This window comes from Perca flavescens, chromosome 20, assembly GCF_004354835.1.
Source record: "Perca flavescens isolate YP-PL-M2 chromosome 20, PFLA_1.0, whole genome shotgun sequence".
Taxonomy (NCBI): domain Eukaryota; kingdom Metazoa; phylum Chordata; class Actinopteri; order Perciformes; family Percidae; genus Perca; species Perca flavescens.
In genome coordinates this window covers 12,459,047-12,482,634 of record NC_041350.1, presented here as the reverse complement: position 1 = coordinate 12,482,634, position 23,588 = coordinate 12,459,047, and the positions used below count along the sequence as shown (strand labels likewise).

Genomic DNA, 23,588 nt, shown 5'->3' with positions numbered 1-23,588 from the left:
AGTGTCCAACGCAAACCACAACACACACAGGGAATTTCCAAAGACAGACTAATTAAAATACCCGTTATGCGAGTGAAAACAATGGATCCCTCAAAACACAGCTGAAAGCGCAGACTCGCACAAACCGAGCTGTAAATATAAAAAAGTATTTTGTATTTTTCCAAAATGCAGTAAGAGCCTCTTCCCGGGCTTATGCACACATAATTATCTAAACAATCACTCCGACTGTCTGCACAGAATCCAGCCCCAGCGGGTGAGAGGGCAACATGTTAGCCGCCTCAACTACCATACAACATCTAATTAACACTGAACACTATACACATATTTGTCCAATGGTTGCTTTGTATTCATTTCTGTGCAAGTTACTACTGGAATAATTGGCCTCATTGCTTAAAAAAACACACAAATACATTTAATGCAAAATTTTTGCTATTTTTTTTGTTTATAAAAGCCCTAGGAAACCTATTCTCATATTCCCATACTAACACTGGAGTAAATCTGTTTAGATTGAACCCCAACTTCCTCAAAAGGAAAAAATAAAACACGACAGCAGGGTCTTTATAAGTCTGAGTCCAATAAATTGTTCCCAAATCAAGTCTCTACCCACTGAATTATTAGAAGTTCTCACAGTACACAGCAAACTGTTGACACATGCACTCGGAGGCCAGCAAGTCAGACAAGACAACAATACTTTCACATTTTGTAACGGTGTGAGCAATGTAAGCTGTCAGCCTTTTGCCTAGGGTAGAGCAGAGGAATGTTTCAGGTTCAAGTATCATAATTCGTCCCGGCGAGTCATGCCAAAATCTGACAACCACCCATTTTTCTTGGATAAGTATTTCCATCAGAGGACTGTCATTGTGTTGTAGTTCCTCTGTTTAGTCTCATGCAGCGCAGCGGAAGCAAAAGCAGTCATGTGCTCCTGCAGCGCTGTGGCGATCAGCCCGGAACGGCAATGTTTGTAAATGGGACAGTTGTCTATGGATTATGTTAATGTGGTATTCCACACTTCCCTCTGGCATGTGTCTGACATTACAGTAACCTTTGTACGTTTAGCCAACAGTGACTATGGATGTTCATTGAGTAGGGAGATACACACGTGCATGCACTTAGAAAACACACACACACAAACACACACACACACACACACACACACACACACACACACACAGTTGCACGGGGCGATTAACTGTGAACAGCGAATATCTGCTCTTGTCAACCATATTGATATCCTTTAGAGGACTTAACATCTAAAAGAAATAAGACATTTTAACATCAAAGTTCACTTATGTTGTCGATATCTAATCCAGTTCATCCGGTTTGTGTCAGAAGAGTGGCTGGAATGGAGAATACAAGTCTGGCCGTATCAAAGAGGTTCATAATGAAAAAAATACCCAGACAAACAATCTGTACTCCACACCCAATGCAAGACTTTATAATCACATTTCTAACATAACCCCTTTCTCCCACATACAGTATCTCCAGTGTTTGTGTGTGTGTGTGTGTGTGTGTGTGTGTGTGTGTGTGTGTGTGTGTGTGTTGTGTGTGTTCACTGTGCATTATGTGTTTGGAGGAGGATGTGGTGTGAAGTTGCGTCCTTAATTGCGGAGATAAAATTGATCTAAATTAGAGAGGTAGGTAGCATTCAACCACGAGTGTTCTATTGTGATCGGTGTCTATAAATCACCAATACTGTACATTCACACACCAGCACTGTTCTCTCTCACACACACACACACACACTTTAGGTTTGGTAAGAAAGGAAAAAGATGAAAAAAAACATGGCTGGGAAAATACATGGTTGACCAGTCAAGAGATATACACAGTGTGTGTGTGTGTGTGTGTGTGTGTGTGTGTGTGTACACGAGTGTGTGACAGATAAGGACAAAAAAAAAGTAAGTGAAACTAGAAAAGAGATAAAGAAACGACCCGAAGAAACAGACAAAACTCATCAACAGAAACTCGGTGCGTCGTCCGTGTCCCATCGCTTTTCTATTTTTGTCTCTCTGTGCTTCACACACCACAGACAGCGACTTGCTGGTGCTGTTTGGTTGTATTCTTTTCTTTTCTTTTTTTAGCCGAGCAAATGGTCTCACTGTGCCAGCGCTGATTAGGATCAACTCAAACCAAACAGCAAGACGTGTGACTGGAGTGCACAGTCTACAGTCTGGAAACAGAGAGGAGTGCAGATGCTTTGATGTGTAAAGTGACGGATGATGGTGATGGTGGTGGTGATGATGATGATAACGAAGATCATTTTCTCACGGGCTGGTAAGAGGAGGAGAGGATGGTGGCAGTTGGAAGTTCATACATGAAGTCTCTCACACACACACACACACACACACACACACACACACACGTCAACATTTCAATCAACAAATCAAATGTGCTCATTTTGTTATGAGCAGATTATTTAGTCAGCAGACTAAACCAAAACCTAAAAGGTAGAAGAAATTATAATACCAGAAATTTTCAATGAAAAATAAAGCTTCTAAATTCTTATAAAAAAAACTCCCACGATAATCTGCCAATTATCCTCCTCTCTTCTCTTTTGTTCAGATTAACCACCAGACCATTAGTTTTATAATATAAAGAGGAAGGAGTTCATTTCTAAGTGGACTGACCCATATGTTTCCCATTTCCTCTTCTGTTGGCCAGAGAGGAGAGAAGGGAAGTGAAGGCAGCAGTTACTGTAAGCAGGAGAGTGTTTCAGTAGTGGCCCACAGATCTGTTCAGTATAGTGTATAAATATTCAATAGGACTGTCTAAATACCTGTGAACTGACTGCTGGTCCCTTGGGAGACCTAGCTAGCTACTGAGAGCCTGGGACATGTGGCAGATAAAAGTGGAAAGACCGTATTTAGAGAGAAAACACAGAAAGAATAAATAGAGATGGCTGCAAAAGTGAACGCAAACTGTATAGTATTGGGCACTGTCTGTTTAGTAAGTATATAGTTAAATGCAAATATACAGAGAAATAACCAGAGAGAGAGAGAGCGCGAGAGAGAAAGAAAAACAAATCTCCCTCCCTCTGGGATAAAGGGGGAGGAGGGGGGTCCTTCTGGGATAAAGGGGGAGGAGGGGGGGTCTTTCCTTTCAGCAGCTCCACGTGGCTAATTAGCATATGTGAAGGTCAGGGTGGAGGGGGAGTTTGGGGGTGCCACCACAGCACCCACTGCCATCAGACCTGGCGCCCTGCCCACACACACACACACACACACACACACACACACACACAACTGAAGGGAGGAAACCCAATATACCTGTGTGTGAGGCCAAAAGCTCGTAAACACTTCTTTTTCCTCGCAATGTTCACAAGGCTAGAGCAAGGTGAGATCCAATGGGAGAGGATTTGAACTATGCAGACATTTGCCAGAGTTCAGATACTGATTCTCTCTCTCTCTCTCTCTCTCTCTCTCTGAACTCGGCCAGGCCCATTCCTCAGAAGTCAGCAGCCCTCCATGTGACTCACTTCAAATATCACCTACATTACATCTTTGGCCTTCCTATACTCTCTGTTTACACAGAAAAGACAGCAGCAATGCAAGTAGATTTATGCAAATAATGACATATTGAAAGAAATTTAAATTCAATAAAATATCACAAAATAGACACAAAACTGAATGAATTAATCAAAGAAAATTTAGATTTTTTTTTTTTTTTTACTCAAGACAATTCTGCGATATATATTCACAGGAATGCATTGGATGGATAAATAATTACAAAAGCAACATTTTTACAACAGGAAAGTACAAAAATGTCATAGTTGGGCCCATGCAGACGTTTTATGTACATGATCATTATAATAATGGCAATCATTTTTCTTTCATCGTTCAGGCTGCATAGCAGGCACTAAAGAACTGTAACAAATACTATTAAATTGTTGAAGTACTTCACTTATTTTTCTTGGGGTTGCATCTGTGTAAAAAATTAACAGTTTTTTCAATTAAACTCAGCTGACAGATGATAGAAAGAGGGCTAACTTAATTTAAAATGTGACATTTCTAAGGTTTTCTTTGCTTTTGATGGAATGATTGCTATGGGGTCGATTGTGCTATTTGAGACACAGAGGAAGTAGTGGTGAATCACCTGTTAGGTGCTGTATCCAACCCTTTACCAGACCTGTGATAAATCCTACAAATCCCAGAATGCCAGAGGACGCCTATAGTTTTCTCACATGGTAGAATCCACCACTGCTGACACAGACTAAACAAGGTTGAGACATAAAATGGACTATTATATCAAATCCAAAAAGCCTTGGACTACCTCATCCACAAGGAAAAGTCAAATTCTCCCATATGCACAATTAACTTTCTTCCCCAAAATTGCTTTGGTTCAGCTTTTTCTGCTCCCTCCTGACACCGGCAGTTCGGATAAAACAGAGCTGCGAAACAGCTGACACCAAATCAACGCACGCTTGCAGTAATTAAATCCTTTCTTCAGGGCGTTTACACATCAACCTTTAGCTCCAGGGGAAGTTACGAGTGCATAGTGGAACCAGGAAAAAAAATACAATTATTTTATTAAGCCAGCTAATAATACATGAACATACGTCTAGTGATGCAACTGGACAGTCTATTTTTTTTAAAATTCATATTATTTCTAAAAATGTGAATTAATTGGCATTTCGTGGAAACCACATGCAGACCGGGGATAACCCCGGCCTGCCAATTACCTAAGCAGGCTCTGTGTTTCATCCAAGGAAGATGAAAAACGCTGCACGGGGCTCTTATCGGACGCAACAGAGCAAATTAAAATTTCACTCCAGTGTTGCTAATCAACACTGCGCTGGCTAGCCAAGAAAGATATGTAAACAAACCAACATAAACAAATGACTGACAGGAGGAATCAGAGAGCGAGAGATGGAGGGAGAGAGAGACGCTGTGAGAGGGGCAGGATTGAGGTTGGACTGCTTTGTGCTGACGAAGGGGCTTTAGCCTTCTCCTGCCTACACACACACACACACACACACACACACACACACACACACACACACACACACACACACACACACACACACACACACATGTCCATTTCCTGACCAGACCCCCCCACCCCACCCATGGGCTGTTTGTCCAATGCAGAACATGTACCATAAATTAAATTCCAGCAGCAACAGTCAAGCCCATCACTATGCACAAGGCTCCCTGAGATACCCGCATAATACAATGTGACATTGATGCATTGCTCCTATTATAAAGTCTTTGTTCGTATCATGCTAATAATTCATAAGAGAGAAATGTAAACAGTATGCACTGGAGATCACTGCGAGCAGAAATCATTTCAAGGTAAGCACATTACGAAGGATAGGACTGGGTCTCGTCTTTCATATGAGAACTACTGAGCTTTGATTTCAATTATTAAAAAAACAAAGGCAAAACACTGAGCATAATAGTGATAAATGAGTGGAAACCCATTCATTTTTGTATTATTAGGTCAGATTTTAAATGAGTTGCTACTGCAATTATCTAAGCAACAATACTATTTTCAACTTGCTAGGCCCTTATTATCTACTAATGAATTGTATTGTTCTCTGTGTGCATTGTGTGTTCTGATTAGTGGATAACAGACAGATCCTTGTTACACATATAGGTTGAGACAGAGTATGCGGTTTCATTTATGATGTCAGCTTAAGTCATCAGGATTGCACATAGGCTGTTATATTACTGCTATAGGTACACACTGCATATACACAAGAAAAAACACACATTGAGCACAACGGCCTGGATTTAAACCAGCTGACTTGAAGACAAACACACATTCAGGCAGAAGGTCACAAACTGAACACTCAATATTGTTCTGTTAGACCTCAATCAAATAGGCCACTGTCATTTAAAAAAAACTACGACAATGTAATTGTGATGAGAGAGCAGTTTCAACACACACCTCCAAATAGCTCACATATCTCTGTACACACACACACACACACACACACACACACACACACACACACACACACACACACACACACACACACACACACACACACACACACACACACACACACACACACACACACACACACACACACACACACACACACAGGTAGGGCTCTGTTTTCATTTGGTGAGTGGCCAGAGAAGTGAGTGTGAGGGGGGGAGACAACAGTGTAAATGAGGTGCACTCGTTTCGCTCACAGCTTGCTCCTGAAGAGATGCGGTGGGGAGGGAAATTGAATTTGAAAGAGGGGAAACTGTGCCAACAGGTGACAGAGGCGTGCTCCCACCAAACGCACTCTGAAGTGAAGCGCAGTCATATCACGGCACCAATTTGGAGGCAGTATTATGCAGTACACCGCTCGCCTTTCTCACACAGCCTGTCAGTGCACAGGAGAGCAGTGCTGCCTCTCCAAATATGAATTAAACATAGGGCTTTTGTAGCTTGAATATATTGCTGCTGAAATGTTGGTAGAGTCAAGAAAAAAACACAGTCACACATGCACTAACTCTAAGAAAAAACCCATTTACAGTATATAATGGTACATGTAAGATGCGTTTAGGGGGCTGGTTTGTTAGAATTATATTCACTAAAAAAAAAATATAAATAATATAAAATATGGCTCATATAACTGTATGCTTTGACTGATGTGTGTGTGTATATATATATATATATATATATATATTATATATATATATATATATATATGCACATAATCAGCAATAATTACTGTAAGGAGTAAGATTACTGTTGGTTTTCCAGTGACCATCTTTTCAGTGCATAATTTGATACAATCAATACCGCAGCAAACCCTCCCACGCTAAAACATTCACTTAATTTCTCCAGCATTCAACACAAATTGCCTTTGATTGAAACAATGTAGGCTAATGAACTGCTTTTGTTTTTTTTGCGAGAGGCAGACAGTATAAGCTATGCTTAACCACCTTACCCTCCAGTCGTCCAGATGTGCTATCCAGCAGTGCGAATAATTTAGTGCATGAAAAACAACCGCCGAATAATGTCTCTTCTGGAGAAACACTGTGTTGTTTGAGGGCAGAGTTCTGAACTGGCAGTGACTCCATCCCCTTGCTGTAGGTCTGCCACATCAGTGTTTCAGCACAAGGTTTGGGGGCACTCAGGGATCACTCAGGGGATAGCCCCCCAAAAACAAAGGGAGGAATACTTGAATAATCACAATTACACTTTCTTCCCTCCCTCAGCTGTTACCACGGAGGTGCCCTCGAGCAAGGCATTCAACCTCCAGGTGCAGCAGTGGCCAACAGAACTCAGCTTGCAGGGGTTATTGTTTAAATGTGGCTGTGAATAAGAGGGATTCCAGAAAAAGTGAGTTTTTCCTTATATTTAAAAATATAAATGCACAAACTATTTTTTATAATCTATTAACATCACAAGATACATGTGTTGCACAATTTCTCTAAATAGCTTGAAATTATACATTAATATCAACTAGAAGAAACAAAAATTGAAGATTATAACTCCACATGAATGACATTTCCTTTTTGTCATTTCTGAGCTGACATTGCAGTGTTTTTGTACATCTTTTCAGTGTGGAAACATTATGAGAATAATTATCTGGAGCAGCCTAAACCTTCATAAAACTTCAATTATTGCGTTGGATGGCCTCCAAGTGTGGAGTATTCCCATAAGATGTGAATGCAGCATCACTACAGCGCCATGGCCAAGGATCCCTGCAAGAATCCTCCTTTTTTTTCTAAGTGCATGTCTGCCCAGCGGGACCACAGGGAGCCAATCAGATGGCAGACTGGGTGTCAACTGCGAGCTGGGAGTACGGAGAGCTTTTAGCCAGTTTACCTCCACTATTCAAATTCCGAGCTGCATGGGAATAAACGAGGCGCACAGAAGCGCTCTAGCTAGATGCAAAGCGCACAGGAGAGGGACAGACGGTCTTTGCACGGACCGCGGTGTGTCCGCTTGGTTTTCCCAACCAGTTACACATGAAGAGATGAGAAATATTACAGAACGTTGGCGTTTATAAAATTCATTCATGTACATTTTCTATAGGAATATCTTTTACTTTGTTCGATGAGCGCCTCGAACACAACACGTCCTCTAAACAGGGCGTTTCGCAACGTGTCTGACACCACGTCGGCAGAGAGGTGAATCTGCACAACATAAATGTTGCTTTTTAAAATCCCCGATTATACATAAAAAAATACGCAGAGTACACAAGAATATAAACTATAGAAATATGAAGATAGAAACACAGCATCTGATTTAGCCAATAAATAATAAAAGCCTACATTTCTACTATAAGGTTCTTTCCTTTTCCTTTCATGTTTCAACTCAGGCAGGTCTAATATCTAACATGTTTACACAAGTTAGAATTGCACATGTAATGGCCTTTCTTGTGCATAAAACCTCCTTGAGATATATATATATATATATTTATACATTTATTTTTATATATATGTGGATTAACACCAGCGCTGATAAACCCAAGTTCACTGAAGTTTCCAAAACGTACCTGTGTCCTGCCGAGGCCTTGCCCTCCGTTGCCTGAACTCATTGAATGAGGGTGGTTTCTTTGCTGCCCTGCCCAGCCGTGGGCCGTGGAGGTTCCGTACTGGGGCCCCACGTCTTTCCCCAGGCCCATGCCGGCTTGCTGCTGCGCCGTGGAGCCGCTGTAGTCTTGATATGCCCCGCCGTAGCCCCGCATCATGGGGCTTGGGGACGTCAGCAGTTGGTTGAGTGTCGGGGTGGCCCCTGAGGGATGCTGCTGCTGTGTTTGTCCTGGGAACCTCTGAAAGCCACCCGAAGCGGCTCCCAGGGGAGACTTGCCGTGGCTTGCTGAGGAGTTGCTGCCCATCATCATGTTCCCAGGTTGCCGGCATCCGGAGGGGCCCATCATTCCGTAGGCCCCGCCGCCGTAACCCGCCCGGTACGCCGGGTACTGATTGTACTGGCTGTTGTGGTACCCTGCTTCGTGGGAGTTCTCCATGCTGTTATGTGCCGAGGAGTGCGTTATCCCCATCCCACTGCTTTGCTGCTGCTGTCCGCCATGTTGCTCATAACAGGGCCTTGGACTGTAATAGTTGTTATTAAACTCAGAGTTGTTACTAGTTGGCCCCAAGTTAGAGTGTTCGTACCTGGTACCCATCATCCTCTCCGCGGGTTTACAGGTGAGGTCCCCCTCACCTTTCCCTGGCATATGCTGCTGCTGTGGCTCCCCCTGGCCCCCCAACAGGTTCTCTTTGCCACCGTGGTGTTGGTGATCCATACCCCTGTCCCCACGGGGCCCCTGGCCGTTGTTGTTGGCGGTGTTGTTACTTTGGATCTGTCGCTGCTGATGTGGCGCAAACTGGCCGAATTGCGGCGGCGGCTGCTGCGGCGGTTGAGACTGAGGGGGATCTCCGCTCCCCACACATTTCAGCTTGTGGTTCGCGGTCAAACCCGTTTCCATCGAGGAAGAGGTTGAATTAGTCGAAGCCGAGGCGGACGTGAGGTTATGTCCATCTTTGTCGTGGCCGTCCGAAGCGTTGCGAGTCGTGGAAGTTGAATGAACCATGTTGAGCTCGTTTCGGCGGTGATGGTCTACATTATTCAGAGTCCCATCTCCGGCACCCAGCATCGGTCCAGTCCGCTGTACGGTCCCTCCTCCTCCAGATTTCCCCGAACTGAGCTCCGGACCCAAACCGCTAGACAATTTCTTATTTTTGTTATTAGTTCTAGTCGGAGCCGATGCAACTTGCGCAGCCATGGTCACTCCAACATCTCAGCACGCGCAGTGACAGCGAGCCCCGACCAGCCTTACACACAGAGAAAAATACAAGAGGGAAGAAAAACACAAGCTGGGAGGAGAAAAATATATTCAGTGTTAAAGCAAGCTTTTGTTCTAGTGCTGGTGTTGCTGTGGTGGTGGTGAAATGGTGCGTCAGTGAGGCTTCATGTTGAAAGTTCCTCTGCCAGGTTTAAACGAAACTTTTTTTCTTCCCCCCTCCGCCTCTCCTCCATCCCGGTTCTCGGTAATATGTAGCAGCGTCTCCCGGAGCCCTTGTGGCCCAGCATGGCATGAGAGAGAGCGGGCTCTACCAGCTTATCCACCTCCAGGGCTCCGTCGCGCCTCACATGGAAAATCCGGACTGGAGTAGCGAGCCATTACGCATGCTGCATTTTGATGTTTCGGTGTTTTACGATGCTTTGAAGGTTGATTTTTTTTCAATTAAAAAAAAGACACATTGATTGTGGCAGTATTTTTACATGACCCACATTTCCTTATTGACATTATGATATCCAGATTCCTTTTAATAATTGTACCTCAGACGGTCAAGGAATGACTCCCTTCATTGAGTTTAGAGTACATATTATTTAAAAAAAAAAAAAAAACAATAACCGAGACAGATTGGGCAATTCCAATTTACGCACGGACACTGCTCCTCCGGTCCACATGGATCCTTCAAATCAACACAAAAGCAGATGTTAAGTTTGCCCGAGCGAGTTTCTCCGCAATTATCCAGATCTGTTTTTCCCTCTCCCCACCCTCTCAGTCCCTCGGCTCAAGCCAGTTCTCTGCAGCTCTGACAGGAGTCGGACACGCAACCACAAGCTGTGCGCAATAATGTTGCCATCGGAATAAGAATGTAATCGCACTTTATAGCAGCTATAATGTTGTAATATCTGCACCACAGAGTTCGTCCCCTACGTGCTCCAATCACTTATTTTCAGCCTGAAAAGGAGTAATGTTCCCCGTCAACAAAGAACCATAGCAATCGAGTAATAAGAGGGAACCTATGGAAATATCGCAAACTATAAACTACATCATATTCTTCGAGACTATTCGGTGTGATAGCAGATGAAAATTACCATTCAGTACGATTAGGTCACTATAAACTCACTGTAAGTCTCCGTATGAATGTAATATGAATATTATGAATATTAAAGCCATTCTTCATTAGGGTCGTATTTGAATAAAAGGCTACATTCTTTAATTTCCTTCATTGGATTTACTTTGTCAGAGAGGAGCCTGTCTGAAATCATATATATATATATATATATATATATATATATATATATATATATATATATATATATATAATTATATAAAGAAAATCAACCCCAGGCTGCAGTGTAGGACCACACAAAACCAAAGTCTACAAGATATGCTATCCCATCAGTGGTATTCAAAGATGAATGTAAAATAGTGCTTAGTAAAAAAGCTGGGGTGTCTGTTGGGACTTGAATGAGCAGAGGGTCCGCTTTGATGAGATCAGATGCATTTGATCAACAGAGGGAGCTGTGGATGAAAGATGGGTGGGGGGGTGGAGGGGGGAGGGGGGTGGGGTGGTGGCAAGAGAAGGATTTGGGGATGAGAGTTGTGCTGAGGATGGCCATGTTAATGATGATGACTTGTGGTGGCGGTGGGAACAAATGCGATGATGACAACGAAGATGATGACCATAGTAATGGTGATGACTAGGTAGTGATGGGCACATTTTTCTAACACCAAATTGTTGCTTCAGGTCACATATTGGTGAAACAAGGAGGCACAATTTACTCTGCTTTATCTGATAATTCACTATGAAGCCACGTCCATGACAATGGGAAGACCCCTGCTGGAAATACAGTGTTAGTACAAGTCAGAGCTTGGAAAAAAACTAAACAAATCTTTAAAAGAAATACAATCAGAAACACACCTTGTGTTTCAGTAGGACAGCAATGAGTGAGAGGGTAGGACAGACTAACTCTGAAATATTTATTAAACTACTTGTGTAACACAATGAAAAAAATAAAACCACAGTATTACAGCAAGAGTCTTAATCTCTCTTCTCCAAATGGAAGCTCACTCATATGAGAATAAAAGCGAGTGACATCCCCAGAAACCTCTCCCAGCCGTTTGCCTTTATGAGCCCATATGGCAGAGAATAAAAGCTATAGAATGTTGTTATGGTCCAACTACAAAGTCTCCATGGTGTTCACCATTCAGCATACTCAGGCCAAGCCTATAGCATCAACAAGACCAGATGGCTATTTATCTATAGGACAACCCGAGAAAACATCACGTTTACACCCTCCGTGTATGGGAGTGTGTGAGAATAGGAATGTGTAGGTGACAAAGAGTAACTGCTGTTGGTCTATGTATGTGTAGACAAAACGATATCTCCTTAAACAATCAAGAATTTCTTCATGTTAGGGATTCATCACTGATTATGTGCACCTTTTCTGATTAGAACAAGCCTCATCCACACCCTTCCTGCTCTCTGTACTTTGAGCACATGACGATTCTGGCTCCCATCAGTGTCCCAGATCAAAGCCTCAGCTCTGATCTCATCTAGAGCAACACTAAGGCTGACAGTGAGGGGACCTGGAGCATTAGCATATTCTATGATGGCGCCGGGCTTTTCAAGCCGTTGCCTCGGCTGCAGCTCTGGGTGTGTGCGCTGTGGCTTTGCAACTCTAAATTCCTCTCTCGCTCATTAAAAAAAGCCCACTGTTCTCCTATTAATTCGCAGACACACTGATCTGTTTGAATGGCGAGGATGTGTGTGTGTGTGTGTGTGTGTGTGTGTGTGTGTGTGTGTGTGTGTGTGTGTGTGTGTGTGTGTGTGTAGTGTAGAGTGTGTGTGTGTGTGTGTGTGTGGGAGGAGGGAGGTGGAGGAGGGCAATGGCTCAGCGCATTTGCATTTATGTTTAATTTATAACCTTCAGGGGCCCCCTGATGCAGCAAGATTGAAACAATAACTCCAGACAAACACAGGGAAGAGAGGAGGAGGAGCCGGAGGAGGGTTGATGGAATTAAAAATATACAGATCTGGGATGGTATGTGCTTTGCATATGTGTGTAAGAGTCTGTGTGTGTGTGTGTTAGTAAGGATGTTGTTACTGCTTGTGCACCCATGTGCATGCATCTTTGTGAGTATTCATTTGTGCATCTGAATCAAGGTGTATCTAAAACTCATGCACACACACATACACAGAGAGGGAGAGCGGCAGAGGTCTCCAATCCACGGGGGGATAACATGCCACGGTGAGTGTCTGTCAGGAGGAGAGCTGAAGTCTGTTCCAGGGGAGTCTGCAGGGATCTCCCCCTAGCAGCACAGCACACAACAACACAGCACAGCACAGCACAGCACAGCACAGCACAGCACAGCAGACAGCAGCGGCAGCAGCACAAGCCTGGCCAAGCACAGAAAGTGGGTCAGCCTAAAACACACACATCACACACGTGCACACACACATACACTCGCACACAGCTCAGACGGATGCAGCCATGGTGTCACACTGAGGGTGTGTTTGAAAGAAAAAGAGAGAAAGAGTGTGCAGGGAGAGAATGCATCGATGATGGGTTTGTGTACTTGAGAGAGAGCAGGGTAGTATATTTTGCATTAGTGATGTCCGGGGGGGTGGAACTGGTTTAAGATGAGGGGTGGATGGCAAAGAAGGAGGAGAAGGGGGGTGTAGCTGAGACAAAAAAAAGCCAGCCAGCCATTGTGAGCACACCCTATGGAAGTGCATCAAATTGATCCATAGTCTTTTCATTTCAGGCTTGGGTAAATAACAGCATTTGCATTGATCAGTCTGCAAAACCAGGCAACGATGGGCTTGGGAGCATGCAGTATGTGCGTGTGTGTGTGTGCGTGTGTGTGTGTTTGTGTGTTCATGTGGATGCTAACAAAACACATCTCTTATTCCTTTCTGCTCCTTGCGGAGTCGAGGGCCTCACCAGAGGCCTACAAACAGCTATGATGGATAAAATGTTTTCAACAACACTTGAGAAGAGTGGATGCTATTGTGTCCGCCTGTATACTGAAACACAGAATCACAGAATTCCCATGACGCCGCATGCTCTATTTATGTGTTATGAAAAACATGACTCAAAAGAAAACAGAAAACAGCAATGCTCTACTTTCACTGTCAGCTATCATGTGAAGTGTGAAGAGCAGGAAGAGGATGAGAGCGAGATACAGGGGAGAGTAGCGGAGAGATTTTCTTCATCCACAGATCCTATCCTGGAGGTGACAGGGGACTGGGCTCTCAGGAACCTCCCCCACCTTCTACCCCCCCCCACACACACACACACACACATCCATCCCCTCTTCCCCCTCTGATGCCTGTCACTGCTCCTCTCCTTTCCTCCCTCCCTTCTCCTGAGTGGAGGAGTGTGTGAAGTGTCCCCCGAGAGGCACAGACTCAAAGACGGTATTTACAAGATCCACACTGAGCCCACTTTTAACTGCCTGTGAAGAACTTTGCCCGCCGCCTTTGATGTGCAAACCTAATGGGGAAGAGCTCGCCGGCAGTCATTGCATATGTTAGCGAGGCAACGTGAGCTAATCCGCTAGCATTGCAAGGTAGACTTCATGCTGCTTGTAGTAAGTGAACACTTCAAATGCTGTATAACTTTGGCGCATTGCTGCCCTCGGAAAAGTCCCTATTGGCATTAGAAGCTGACGCGATGCAAAAGACGAGCACTTTGTTTATTTCACGGTAGACTTGGCATATGCATGAGTTGATATAGAAGCCTGTTGATGTGATCATCAAGACAATAGTAAAAGCTCCATACGACGGTCAAAGTGTGAAACCAATGACATGATTACTTATCCAGTTTACAGTTAGTATATCAGCAGATCCTACACCGATTCCTTACTGTTTTTTTTCTTCTTTCTTTAAAGTGGTGCAATAAATCAGAGAGCTTTTTGATTCCCATGCCACTTGACATTTCTGCCCAGATGGGATGACTAACATCAACAAAGGAATCAGCAGAGCGAGCTCTCCCACATTGAAAAACCCGCTACAGCCTGCAAGTCTGTTTAAAGCCGTTTTGCTTTTGTTCTGCTTTCTGGCATAAGTGGTCTTGAGGAAAGTGAACTGATGCATCAGAGCGCCCCCCTGCCTTCTGTCAATTAAAAGGTCAAAGGTCAGTTCTGGGGACCCATTTGCTCAGTTTACCCACACCCACATGCAGAGGTAAAACACTGATGTTCCGTCCAACTTAGTTTTATCTTTAACAACGGCACAGAGAAGGAAGGCTTTCAAAAAAAAAAAAAAAGAAGCATTTGGAACTATTTTGAATTAGGCTAATTAGGTTTGTGTTTTGTTTGTTGTTCAGGAGGCATGATCAAAGTGATATTTCACCAATTTGTGTCAGCTCCGGAGGAGAGGAGGAAGAGTTTGGAGAATGCTGCCTATTAATCTCCACAGGTTCAGCGCGCTGTGCGTTAGGGACGGTAATCAAAACAAGAGAATTATGAATAATGAAAAGTGTTGATCAGAAATGAAACATAACAATAGTTGTGTTTTATTAGTGGCTTATTAGTAACAGGATTTGACTGTGTTTTTTTTCCTGTTTTCCAGCTCTGTAAAGGGGGGGGGGGGGGGATGTCCTTCAATCTCAATGCATACTCAATTCTCCCTGCTCAGCCTGAGTGGAAGAAAAAAAAAATCAAAGGGATATGGATGGCTTGACCCAGGAGCTCAGAGTCTGAGAGCAACTGGCTGTTTTGATCTTATCTAATATTTATGAATAACTTCCTTGATATTTCCTTCGCTCCATGAAGCCGTCCGCTTTTACAGTGTTACACAATGATGTCTTAGAGGGGCGATGACGGAGATCAAACGGGGACTGGGCTCAGAATACAGAGCTCTCTCTCTCTCTGTAGCCTGGGAGGAAACTCAGCAGCAAGCTATCTAACGCTGTGTGATTGAAATACAAGCTCCACTAGGCTGCAGCGTGCGGTGTGATGATATTTGTATTTGCGTCTCTGTCAAAGGAATATGAGCACAGAAAGGGAAAACACTGTCACCGGTTTAGCATACAGATGTGTGTGTCTGTGTTTCTGCTTGTGATTGCATCCTATGAATCTTTGCCCGTGTAAATGTTTTCTACAATGGAGAGGATTCCACAGTCTGCCTATCCATGGCTTTCCCAGAGCCACTCGCCACAGAACCATTCAAGGCTGTTTGGATCAGTAATGGCCTCTGATGCTTTTCACTATCTCTCTTCAAAAAAGTCAAGTGTTCTCAACATGTTATTTGCCCAAAGTGGCCCTGTTCCAATGCTCTATTGTTAGCCTAATGGAGGCTAGATGACACTAAGACTCTAATTATGGACACCAACGATCAGCCCCGATAATATTGCAAGCAAAGTGGGTAATTTGTGGCTGTTGTGTTGAAGGGTTGAGGGGAGGCGAAGAAAAGCGAGGGTTGAGGAGGAGATGAAGGGAGGTGGGGAAGTTGTTTTCTTGTGTCATCGCCCCGTCGTCCGTCACCCTAATCATTCCCCCAGAGCAGAGAGCCAAGATGTGGGCACAGCAGGAGAATATTAATGGACTGTGTGACATTATGGTTCACGCCCATTCAAAAGGAATGTTTTATTACACTATGGGCCATCAACAGGTGATTTCTCACCACTCACTAGACTTCATCAAAGTATACTACTATTTCATAAAGTGCCTGCACGGCACAGCTCAAGTGCCTATTCGTCTTATTTAATACAGATATTACACATACAGTTGACTGATGCTTATAGATCAATGGCTTGTTTGTCACTAAGCTTGCTGCGTAGCTTTCCTCGTATCTACCTGAAAGATCACCAATAAAAATTGATTGAGAGTCAAGATTTGATTGAATGGATTTTTGCATACAAATCCAAAAAGGGGGAAGCAATAACAAGTCATCGCTGCATCATAGCACTTTCTAGTAACCTAATTCCCCCAACAATAGCTACTGTGAAAGGTTGGACAAAGCTTGGCCTTTAGCTTAAGTGCGGCCTGAGGTAAACAGCCTATCGCAATCAATACAGTGCAGTGGCAGAATTGGCAGACAGACACCAAAGCAACTCAGCAGGCCTGTGCCTATTCTGTCAACACCCAAAATCAAAGCCCCTCTCCCTTGAGTGATCTGTCCAAACAATTAAAATGGAACGTCTTTGTACCATCACACTTAACATGTCAGACAGAGAAATGAAAGGAGCCCCGTGTATCGGAGCTGCGTGCCGTGACGTCTCCTGTGACAAGCCCCATGGAGAGAGCGGCAAGCCACAGGAATGACGGCACTGTTCAAATTTTAAATATGTTTTGACACAAAATCAAAAACTTGCTCACCATTATTGGGGAGAGATTCCCCATTTCTGTGTGATCACTTATTAGAGCCGAAGAAATACTGACACCTAAATATTCTCTTTGACATTTTTTTTTTTTTTAAAGCAGATCTGGGAATCTTTTCACATTGTGAGATATCATTTCATAGTAAGATTGAAGCTCTGATCTCTCCACATCTGAGGCTCATGAAAAGCCACCAGTGATCAATGAGGATTCCTGCGTGAGTTGCTGGGTTTTTATCTGCTTCACATTCTCCCTTCTGGTGTCCAAAGATAGGTTTGCTGCTGTTCCTTTTCTGTTCATAGTAGTATAGAAGATTTGACAGCTTTGCTTTTGCAGCTCTGACGAGCAAATGTTGGGCTACTTCCAACAATCCTGAAAATACACTGAACTAGAATAACCAGGATTTGTCTGTGTTTGAAAGCTGATTGGCTTGATGAATTTGATCACCAAAAGCATACTGATTGGACAAGAACTAATCAGCCGACCAATCCCATCAATCAAAATAGCTGCCTTCTCTTTTTGTCATATCACAATACCGTTGTGTGGAGAATAATACATTTTCCTTTCACATTAATAAGCTTGAGTGGCTTTAAACATAATGGAAAGCAAGACTATTCCATGGGCTTTCACTGTACTCTATACATAATCCTGAAGATGAAATTCCTAATCTTCTACCAAACAGGGGAGAGGTTTTTTAAAGCAAGACCCCAATTATGCCCAGCCACAAATTAGCATGTTTAATGCAGCAACATGTTTTAATAAAGAATAAAAGCAAGGCAGCAGAAAACAAAAGCCAACTGGGTAATAAGATTATCTCTGCCAAGAGCCCAGTGCACATCATTGTAGTTCACACAAATGAAAGAGATTATAAGTCATATTCAAAACAGCCTAATCCGTGAAAGACTCCCGATATGATTACTTTCTATTACGTTTTGGTGACTGAGTGCGATGGATTTATCTGGAATCCTGAGGAGTCTTTAAAGTACAGTTGGACATAAAGGCAAAGAGCCAGTTGAAGATTAGCTGAATCCATCTGTGATAAGCTTCAACAGTTTAGCCACAAACAGAGATAAACACAAATCTGAAGACCAGATGATGTAATACACATTCGACATCCCTGTAGATCAGAAATTTACATAATGTATCATAGGCGTTATCGCATTCCAAAATAAACAAATGATTTACTCATTTATGGCAAGAAACTGTTTTTAGTAACTACAGATCTGACTCAAATGCCACCTTAACTACTGGTTTTGAGTGTTACAGTGTTCTGAGTAATTGTTGTAGGTGTTCCTCCGCTGCGTCCCATCTCTCTGGGGCCGATTACAGCCTCCTTCATCCCTGACCTCCCCTTAGTTCCTGACAAGGTCAAACATTTCCCATTAGGGAGAACCAGGCCTCGCCTTTCGCCAGAGAAGTATCCAAGTCGTACATCGTGAAGGTCAGGGGCTGCATAATGAACTGGAAAATGTCAGTTATATTACTCCCCATTTAAATAGCGGATTTTCCGGCACCAGGAACAAGGGTGATATTTACCCTTTTTCCTGCGCAGGCCCGGAGCGAAGAGTCCTCTTAATCCAGCTTGGGGTGTGAAATTGAGTCGTATGTGTAAGGGGATGTGATTTCCTGGTTCCAGAGATGAGGGAGTCTGCCATGTTACAACCAAGTCTTCTTCACCAGAGGAAAAACATGAACAGAAAACTGTAATACCTTTTCCCTGTACATTAGTGGTGCCTACAGTGGCAGGAAATCACATACTGGATGCTAAAAAGCAGAAATGATGAAGATAAGAGGGAAAACAACAGCTAAGTAAGACAATAAATGCATGATTGATAGTCTTCTAATGCCAAAATATATGCCCACTGAAGTGATGGAGCAATTACTAATTATTAGGCTGATTATTCACATTTCCTAGCACATTCACACACCGGCAGGAATGTCAACGGCTGTATAAATTAGCGTGAGAATAAAACAGGAGAGGCGACAGGGCTGAGATGACAAAAGGGCATCCAAAGGAGAATGTTAATAATGATTCCTCTAAAACAATTTCCATTAATTTTCAGCCATCTCGCCGGGGAGTAATATCTACATGCCCGAGGCAGGTTTAAATTGCATAGTCTGCCTGAGAAAGGAGACGAAGACTCCCCAGTGTCCAGCTGCTCTCATCAGAGCAGAAAGACTCGAGGAACACCCATGAGACAGCACCACAGTAGCGGAAGCTAAGCTATTAGCACAGCATCAAACCGGGAGAGAGACAAACTGGATACTCATCGTTCTCAGCGATGCTGTATAACAACACACACAGGAGACATGTGCAAGCCAATGCTGGATTTCCTGGGGTTTTCTTCACTTGATGTAAAGACACATTACCTCAGGTGGATGGTCCTGCTAGATTGTGGCTCTACAGTATCTGTGCTGCCTCCTGCACAGCTAACAGACAATGTCAAAGGTAGGGCGTAAATAATATGATCATTTTATATTCTGACTCCCTGCCAGAGAATATGTCACTTGGACACCGGGTCACATACCCAGTCAGCGTGTGAAGGCAGAGCTGGGGCCGCAAGCTTTGCCGAGAGAAGAGGGAAGGCAGCCAGTTAATGTCACACATTCCAACATCGGGGATCTTCTCTGCCCCTCCACCCCCCCTAAAGTTATTCTGTGGCCGAGCTGGCATCACGGCCAACGTGAGCCCGCTTTGCTTGGTGACACTGGGCATGTCTCCTGGGTATGGGCACACCTGGCAGACTGTCAGCAGGCACAGGTTTTAAGAGAGGGCAAAGAGGGTAAGACCAGGAGGGGCTGGCACTCTGGGATAGCTTTAGGCAAGAGACGACAGAATGCGACACACACACACACTCACACACACACACACACACTCACACACACACACACACACACACACACACACACACACACACACACACACACACACACACACACACACACACACACACACACACACACACACACACACACACACACACACACACACACAGCTGTAAAAAGCAAGTCAGCTGTCTCCATTAGTATTTTCATTAAGTGTAAAGACTAGTATAGATATTGACAGAAACTTTAAATACTTTGTATTTATTATCAGTGTTTCTTTTTGTTGGGGGGTTGGGGTCTATTTTCACACAATAATTATGCAAATGAGCCGTGACAAACAATAAACTCCCAGCACATGTCCAGATTAATCATGTTACATGTATTATTGACAGAAGATCATCAGCCACACTGACCAGGGCAGAGTTGTGCACACAAACATTTAAAATTACAGACGACAGGATATTAGATTTTGATTAGATTTGATGTATTACTTAATAATAATAATTGAAGCATTAGAAATGCTAATGGTGATTTATCAGTTTTTCAAGATCCCGCAAACTTGTTGCTTCTGGGGGAGCTCAGGTCTCTTTTGGGGGAGCTAAGCCCACCTTGGCTCCCCTGTAACCTATGACTTTACATATCAGAAACATTATACAATTGCAGTATTTTCTCTATCAGCCTCTGAAACATTATATATACTGTTATGAGTATTATTGGCTGATATTAGCTTAATGCAGATATATCAGTATCAGAACATATGACTATGATAATTCTAATGTCACCATTGCATAATTTGTCCAGAGAGTACCGAGTAGTAGTGTAAAATGTCTCACCCAGTACATACTTCATACATGCCATAACTCTTTAAAAATCCAATTAAAGGATCCTTATCAACAATGTTTAGGTTTATGTTATGTCTTAATGTTATGTCAAATTTGGTTTCTGTCTTAAAAATTCAGTATGGGTTGGGCTCTAATTATGAGGTACGCTCCACTGAAATCAAGGACAAAAATATAAACATGAGTGAAATACATTTATGCTCTGTCAATTACCACTAAAGTCTAACAATCAATGTAGTCCACCCTAATGGCAAAGGATGACACCAAGAGGTTGATATTAGATTTTAAAGCTCCAATACATAGTTTTCTAACCACATAAATGTGAATGTATTCACTTGATTGAGCAGTTTCAAATATAGATAGAATATATAGAATTTTGTGTCTATCAACTGTTTATGATTACAAATATTGGTCAGTTTCCCTGCAGTGAACATAAATAACAGTATTTTGATTTTAGTTGAGTGTTAGTCCATGTATTAAAAAAAACTGTCAATCAATTTGAGAGTGAGTAGGTTCCATTCTTATATTAAGATTTGTTTTTATGGTAGAGGGGTGTCCCTTTTTTCACATTTGGATTATGCTGGACACATGGATTGTCCAAAACAAAAGGTTAATATTGGTCTCACCTGACTCTCCATTATGAACAGCATTTATCAGTTGTATCTGTAGATTTAATTTCAAAACATGCAGGGGAAATACAAAACCACCCAGCAGCACCAGGCACACATTTAGCATCTCCTCCCACAGTCACTCACACAAGACCATATAATAAAAACAAAGTTTCCTCCCAATAAAACTTTTCTAATATCCTGTCCCTTGTCTGCTTCTCGAAGAGGTTAGATGTCTCATTTGCAAGTGAGGGCCAGGAGGAGAGACGGCTGCCCACCAGCCTGTCCGTCAGAGGAGCTCGCTGGGGAGAGCGTGTGCGCAAGCTTGAGGGAGTGGGAGAGTGTGTGTGTGTGTGTTTGATTAATATCAGGAGGGCAGGGCAGTGCTCAGGCTGCGGCTGTCGATGAGAGCGACAGAGGACAGTTCTTTTCACTGCCGCCCAGGGAGAAGTCTGCTGGCGGTGGGGGTAATGAGCCAGAAACAGGCTGAGAGGAGAGAGGAGAAGGCTGAGAGAGGAAGAGCGGAGGAGGCACAAGGACAGGCCGCCACATTCTACCCCCCCCACACACACACACACACCTCCCCACGCCACACACACCCTTCACTCAATCTCTCTCTTTCCCTTGCACTGCCATCCCTCACCCACCCACAGCAAGCCAAGCACCATCAAGGTTCCCCTGGATTCTTTTTTTTTTACCATTTGACACTCATTCCTTACTTCCTTCTGTCTGGCTCTCTGTCTGTTCTGCTCTACATCACACTCTAACTTGAAAAATACATGTGTATGCGCCTGCATGCACACATTCCCGGGTTAGGCACACACGCATCCTTGCATTCCTATTCAAATGGGGCCTTTCCATTGTGTAAGGTTACATTCACACTACATTACACCCAATTACTATGAATAAGGTAGCAGTTCACTAAGGTTACATGGCTTAAAATAACCTGATTTCACTAATAATGCAACATTGTTTTAAGGATTTTCTGACATTTTGGAATATTTGCTGATTATGCTACAACAAAGAAGATATGAATAATATCTCTATGTATTCAATACAGTAGCTTTGAGATATGTTCAGCCTAGCTTAGCATAGAGAGTTAGCCTTCATTAGCTAACACATTACTGTTATTATGATAATGTCCAGAAGGATTCGTGGTAACCAACATTAAACAGGACCACAAAAGAAAAAATGTAGTACAAGAAAAAATGACAAGACTGTGACAATACTGTAGTGTTTTTGGTGTTATTTTAGAGTTACTACATCCAATTACTAAGAGTTAACTATACTTAAAGCTGCTCTGATCAAGACTTTGATATTACCTAACCCACATAGTAGTCTGTCATCTGGATTCTGCAGGTTTCCCCATATCTGTAGAGGGTTTTGGCAACTTTAAGTTCATGTTTTGGTTCAGTCTCGCCTCTCTCAAATCCACTGTATGCTTCGTGCACAGCATCAAACAGCCGACAGTTAACGAAAGTTAGCAGCTAGCTGGTGAACATAGAGAAGCCTTTAGCAGGTAAGGAGCGAAACATTTCCCTAAGGAGTTGGTGGAGACCAAAACAAGGCTAAAGGAGGAGTGAATATTGGACTTACAATTGCCGGGTCACCTGAAACTCGACTCCAAATGAATGCTAGTGTTACTCAACACTAGCTGGATGTGTAAATATGGAAATATGCTCTCGATAACTTCATAATGTGATATTATGTCAGTGTTGTGTTTACAGCTTTTTCCACTGCTTCCAAGTGGCCAGAAAATCAATGAATGCAGGTTTAATGTTTTGCTACATTGAACCCAAATCCTGATTCTAATGTTATCCTAATCAATTTCCTCATTCCTTAAGACAAAAACTCGATACCTTGAGTACCTCAAAAAGTGTCAGTCCTCTTCTTAACAGAATGGCATACTTCTGCTACCACTGTCCTCCAAAGCTCTGAAACAGATGCAGTGCTTCACCATTATGTGAAATAAAAATGTTTCGAGGCATTGTAAATCTCTCTGACTACACAAGCACTCAGACAACACTCATAACAGCGATGGCCTCAGAGCATTAAGCCATAAAAAAGACACAGCCATGGGAAAAATGGGGCAGCATGTGCCTTTTCACAGTGGCCAGAGGGCGATGAGGTAAACAAGAGGCCATGGGTGGGGATTAAGAATGGATGTTCAGTGTTATGGCTGGGTCGTGGTGTCAGGGGCTAGTCGTGCTGTCTGAGAATATTACCCTCCGGATGAATTTTAGTTTTTTTTCTTTTTTTTAGCCCATTGGCCACTCGGTTGTGTGCTTTCTTGATGGAGGA

At 43.1% G+C, this 23,588-nt stretch overlaps 1 protein-coding gene across 9 annotated transcripts in view; it reads right to left on the bottom strand.

Annotated features, from left to right (window-relative positions):
* Positions 1-23,588, bottom strand: part of LOC114546385 (AT-rich interactive domain-containing protein 1B) — a 207,639-nt gene that overhangs the window by 164,704 nt on the left and 19,347 nt on the right. For 4 of the 9 annotated variants that reach the window (XM_028565130.1, XM_028565133.1, XM_028565132.1 and 1 more), the window contains exon 1: positions 8,444-10,051. The exons of 4 other annotated variants lie outside the window; for them this stretch is intronic. In XM_028565130.1, the coding sequence (XP_028420931.1) occupies positions 8,444-9,676 (1,233 nt within the window). In that variant the 5' untranslated portion in view covers positions 9,677-10,051. Of the gene's footprint in view, positions 1-8,443; positions 10,052-23,588 lie in introns of those variants that run through there. One more of the 9 variants, XM_028565129.1, reaches the window with a different exon arrangement.